Source organism: Nuphar pumila, chromosome 5 (genome assembly GCF_984573655.1).
Source record: "Nuphar pumila chromosome 5, dmNupPumi1.hap1.1, whole genome shotgun sequence".
Classification (NCBI taxonomy): domain Eukaryota; kingdom Viridiplantae; phylum Streptophyta; class Magnoliopsida; order Nymphaeales; family Nymphaeaceae; genus Nuphar; species Nuphar pumila.
In genome coordinates, this window is record NC_143253.1 from 135990422 (window position 1) to 135996071 (window position 5650).

Sequence of the window (5650 nt, forward strand, 5' to 3'; positions counted from 1 at the left end):
CATTCGAGTAGAGATATCTTTAACCACATCTTTAAATACAACATCATCCAATTCACCGACTTACTACTGTCTAATCTATCAATGCCCCATGTCTATGATATCATACACCATGCATCATGGATGATACTGTTGTCCATCGCATGCCATACTACCACCACAGGCTACAGATTAGGCCAACATATACATATATCTTTTGTTTTTATACTTGATGTATTTTTAACTCAATAACAGTGCATAGGTGATGAAAAATATACTATAAAGGCAACTGACCAACAAGGAAAAAAGGTTCCTCCTAAAGCTGCCATATTTGTAGTTCATACGTTTTTATTTATTGGCCAGAACACATGAAGCACCGGTGCTGGGAATGCGAGGACAGAGGGAGCCCCAAAAAAACAAAGAAGGCGAACATGACATATGACACAAAAATTGTTGTTTGGCAGTGGTAGCCGTGTCATTGAAAAACTTCCACACAATTTAAAATTCTGTCATCAACAGTTACGTTTGCATTGATTCACAAAAGGCGTAAATCCCACCATTTGGATGGATGATTTGTGATGCATGCTGCTGACAGCACAATTCGAGCAGTCAACCTTCCAAATCAAAACCAAGCTGTATTATACTGTTAAAAGCTCTGCCACCATCATTCCCTAACTCCCTATTTTAATCCAGATATTTCTATAAATAAAAAAATTGAATCCCACAGTGCATCACTTATCTATTTGCTTCCTATATTTCAAACTGAAATAAATGGTGAATCCTGCATGTACTATTTGTTTTGTTCTGTTGCACCTTGACATTTTTTTTTTGTTCCTGATAACCGAACAAAACCAACTTGGTGTAAAAAACTCAGGTATCTTTGCTCAGCAGAAAGTATACTCAGTTTGGACTTCACAACAAGTGACACGTACCCGTAAGTTTTGAACTGGTGACACCCCTTCTAACTTGGTGGCGGTTGGAAGCTACCCCAACCAAATGAGCCGAGCCCTTGTGGGTTAATGGGCCACCAACTTATACTGTAACTGAGATAAATATGTTAAGGACCATCCATCTTTGAGATAGACGCTCCAGCACCCTGCTCTTTTCTTGGACCCGTCACGTACCATTGACCGAGGCTTTTTCAGTTTGACTCTCTAGAGAGAGAGAGTAGTTTCTTCTCTGTTTCCTTTGTGCGCCTGATTAAAGAAGATGACTAAGTCTCGCTTCGGTTGTTAAGCCAACCTCCCAAGAGCGAAGAATCAAATAAAAAAAGGACAAGAGAGAAAAAAACGTGGGTGATCAAAGGGAGGCAGCAAAAGGGGGGCTGCTGTAGAGAGAGAAAGAGAGGAAGACGGCGAGCTCACCAAAGTCTTCATGGTACACATTTTTCTCCTGTTTCGATTTCGTTTTTTACTTTTTCCTGATAGATTTCTGCTTCAGTTTCCGTTTGCGATCGTACCCACATGAGCTTTTTCTCTTTCCTTTTTTATTTATTTCTTGTTTTGACTCATATTGTCGGGATGAGTTAGATTTCCGATCTTTCTCACACTAGCGGAAACGGGAAACCCCAATTGGGGTTTTCTTCTTTTCTATTTTTCTTTTCACCTTATTCTAGTTTTTTTGTGGTTTGGTTCTATCCGAAGCTAAAAACCTAGTTGTTTTTAGCTATACCAATGAACAGTTTCATTAGCTTTGGTGCTTAATTGTGATGTAATTTGAAATAGAACGGAACACCAACTTCGAATTTGAGGTTAATAATCGCAAGGAATTAGTTGATTTTCTATGGCACGATGAAATTCGATAAAACCCTAGTTTTCTCTTTTCTGAGTTCTGTGTTTCTGAGTGGTTTTGTTTTTTCGGTTATTCTGGAAGTGCCGAATGCCGCCATCACGGAAACTCTCACGGGTGGACATCATTGAGCTTAAAGCTCAGCTTGTTGACAAAATCGGCCGGAAGAGGTCGAGCAAGTACTTTCATCATCTTAGTGGATTGCTCAGCTTGCGTTTGAGCAAGAAGGAATTCGACAGGCTCTGCGTCGGAGTGATCGGAAGGGAGAACATTGCATTGCACAATCGGTTGATCACATCGATATTTAAGAATGCTGCTGTTGGTGATCAGCCACCTCCGATCTCCAAGGAAGCCACTAGCGAAGGATCACAGAGTTTTGGAGCTGGAACGCCATGTCAGAGGAGCCATTCGTTTCATGATCCAGGTCTGCCATGGTGCTCCCACAAAATCTGGTCCAAGAGTGCGCGTGATTGCAAGGTTAGAGATCGGCCAAGCCCGCTTGGTCTCAATGGTAAAACCGATCACTTTGTCAACCAGCAAAGCAACTCGTATGATGAGCCGACTGTCCGGGCACCTGAAAGCGGGCTAACTACCGCTGCAATCAATTCTTGTGACTTACATAGACCAGTGGAACAAAACTTGGCTGAGATGGTTTCTGTCGATAGTAGGACTTTGTTTGAAGTTGTGGCGGTAGAAGATGGGGAAGAAGTTGAGCAACAAGAAAGTGTTGTCAGTAGAAGCCCTCTTAGAGCTCCATTGGGTATCCCATATTGTCCAATGAGCATTGGTGGTGCAAGAATCAATCTAGCTAGTGACGTAAGTGGGAGCTACAGAGAAATGACAGAGCTACCTGATACAGAATCCTTGAGGAAGAGAATGGAATCTACAACTAAATTTCATGGCCTTGGAGTTTCAGTGGACAGTGCCAATCTATTGAATAATGGACTAGATGTGTTTCTGAAAAGGTTGATCAAGGCTTGCATGGTTATAGCTAGAGCAAGAAGTAAGCATGAGCAACTAATGCCTATGGTTGAGAAACAACTAATTCAAGCTGCATCCATTAATCCCTTTGCTGGTATGAATGGTGTCTGTGATGGCGATGCATGGGTTCTTCGTACAGGAAGTTCTGCTGTATACGAAGACAGAGAAAAGCAGAATTCTGTGGTCTCGATGCTAGATTTTCGGGTTGCAATGGAGATGAAACCTCAGCTTCTTGGAAAAGATTGGCCTATACAGCTTGAGAAGATCTGCTTACGTTCTATCATGGAGTAAACTTTTCAATGAAGTTAGACGGATGAGATTGTCATGTACAGCTCGAGAAGAGGACATGCTTATTTATGCTTACTGAATAAGCTTTATATTTAAAGTTATGTTTTCAATCACATTATTAAATAACACAATCAATTAGGTCATGATTGATCTTAACTAAGTTGATGTTTTCTTTCATCATCGGCAATTCACATATTACAAATATCAGTGCACAGGTTGATCACTAAATGAGGATGTACTGGTATATTATGAACAAGGGTGAAAGGATAAAATCCATTGAGAAAACAATGCTTTCTGAGATGGTGAAAGGCCAGCGATGCATTTGTACCTTTGTGCTCTAACTTGGATGAAAGTGAAGGCTTGAGCTTCATCATCAGATCGATGTGCTTAGCTCAGTGCAGCTTCAGTTTGTAAATTGTAGATCTTCAGTTTGACAATGTTACTATACCAGAAGATTGTCTGTAATTCATTTATCTTCTCTTTCATAATGAAAGATCCATTTTTTTGCTGAAAATGGGCTGGAAATGTCCTTGTAGTAACTTCTGTTTTTTCTCATCTTGGGTTTGTGGTTGTCATCAAAGAGGTAGCATTCTTTTAACCTGGTAGTCAGGGATCTTTATGGCACGGAGACTTTGTGAATTTGGTTGATGAGGACCCAGTGACTAGATTTATGTGCTGTAGAAGTTTAACTTTTAGCATTCTGAAAATAAGATCCGCATAATATGAGCCATTTCCTCCCTTGCAAATGCAAAGATAAAGTACTACCTGTAGTTTTCTCGAGTGTGCAAGATCATCATCAGACCACAGCAACAGTCGGCTATTGTGAAACATTTTGAAGAGCAAATAATTCTGCAAGTTGCTATACAGATTAAAACACATGACCTTTTTATGCCTTTGTGACTGTATAAATTGAACTGGAGCCTCTTATATTTATATCCATTAACCATAGCACACTCATGTTTTGGAATTTTTTGGAGCTTGAATCACATCGTGCTTTCATTTACTCGTGTTCAGCTTTTCCAATTACAGAGAGTTTTGGCACAAAGAGTTCTAGCATGATTCATTATTTGTATGTATCGTGGTGCTTGGAAATAATGTCTAATAGAATTCTCTAAATTCATCTGAAGTTACATATAACATTGCTTGGTAGACAGACCACTCAAAGTAATTCATCCAGGACTAAGAAATTTCATGCTTAGCGCTGTCAAGTTCTAAAAGGAAGCAATTTTTTTTGTTAGTGTCATTGTCGATTTTTTGTCAGGAATGAGTATAGTTCTGTATATCATCAAAGACTTGCAAAATGTTTGCCTAGATCAATTTCGAGAAAAAAAACTTTAGTTCGTATTTGCCTTGTGTACAAAACTGATCATTTGTTCAGGCCTGTTTGGTGGGGGAAGATTTGGAACAAACTGTTGGGCCTAAATTTGTGAATCACAAGCCTATTGATTGTCTGTTTGAATTGCTATGCATAGAGGCCATTGTATAGCAACCTGCCTATGCTCGGTCTTTGATACTCATATAGAGAGGTTCTTATACAATGGCTTATGTGCATAGCAATTCAGACACACAATCAATAGGCATGTGATTTTCCAAATTTAGGTTCAACAGTTGGTTCCAAAATTCTCCCACAGTGTATATATATATATATATATATATATATATATATATATATATATATATGATGAAATTAAATTGATAAGAAAATTTTGGCTTTTCGAGAGTTCAATTGTGCAATTTAAATAGGCATGCCTTTATCCCCCAACTCTTACTAGTTTTGGGTCCATCATTTTATCTTTCTTTCTTTTTTTTTGAAGGGCAAGCTGGGGTTAGGCAGACCCCAACCAGTTATACAACGATACCATTGGGGTTTGAACTTGCAATGTCCCAACACAAGGTGACGTGCACTAGCTGCTCCTACTAGACAAGCGGAGCCCCAGTTGGTACCATCATTTTATCTTGTTCGTAAGTTGTAACAAATCTTGAATCCACTAATTTGATGCATAACAGCTTATTGGTTGTTCAAAAATCACCGCCACAAATAGTGTCGGGTCTTACGACACTCAATATGATGGTGCTCATTTCAAAAGAATCAAATGCTTATAACAAGGCTTGTCAATTAACGCATGTTTAGTCCATAAAATGTCTCGTTAACAAAGTTTGGGATCGAACTTGGAAATAAGCTTCACTTGTCGAGCCGTTTGGAGTAGTTTCTTTTTTGCATAAAAAAGAGAGAGGTACAGTCGGTCAACTGGAGGGTACCGTAACTCAGGTCCAGCGAGCACTCATCTTAGGCAATCGACCACTCTTTCATGTTGATTGACGCCTTCTTGAGCAAATAATTCCCTAAGGGAAACTGATGTGGATGCTGCATACAAGATCATGGGCTTAAACTAACACGGCTAGGACTGGAGAAGTGAAAAGCCTTCCACTGATCTATTGTGTTCTAGCAAGTAGTGTTGTCAGTATCAGTATCGGCCCTGAATCGTTGGGCCACCGATTCAGCTGTATCGGCAGATACTGATACTCAGTTGAATTGTTCTGTATCGGCCATAAAATAATAAAAAATATTATGTGCCAACCTTAATGTGACATGTGTTAAAACCATTAAAATTATTAT

At 39.4% G+C, this 5650-nt stretch overlaps 1 protein-coding gene across 1 annotated transcript; it reads left to right on the forward strand.

Annotated features, from left to right (window-relative positions):
• Window positions 1–1261: 1261 nt before the first annotated feature.
• On the forward strand, window positions 1262–3539 carry LOC149838920 (uncharacterized). Its single transcript, XM_090007847.1, has 2 exons — window positions 1262–1353; window positions 1849–3539. The coding sequence occupies exons 1-2, from the start codon at window positions 1351–1353 to the stop codon at window positions 3034–3036; spliced, it is 1191 nt and encodes a 396-aa protein (XP_089863973.1). The 5' UTR covers window positions 1262–1350; the 3' UTR covers window positions 3037–3539.
• Window positions 3540–5650: the final 2111 nt, after the last annotated feature.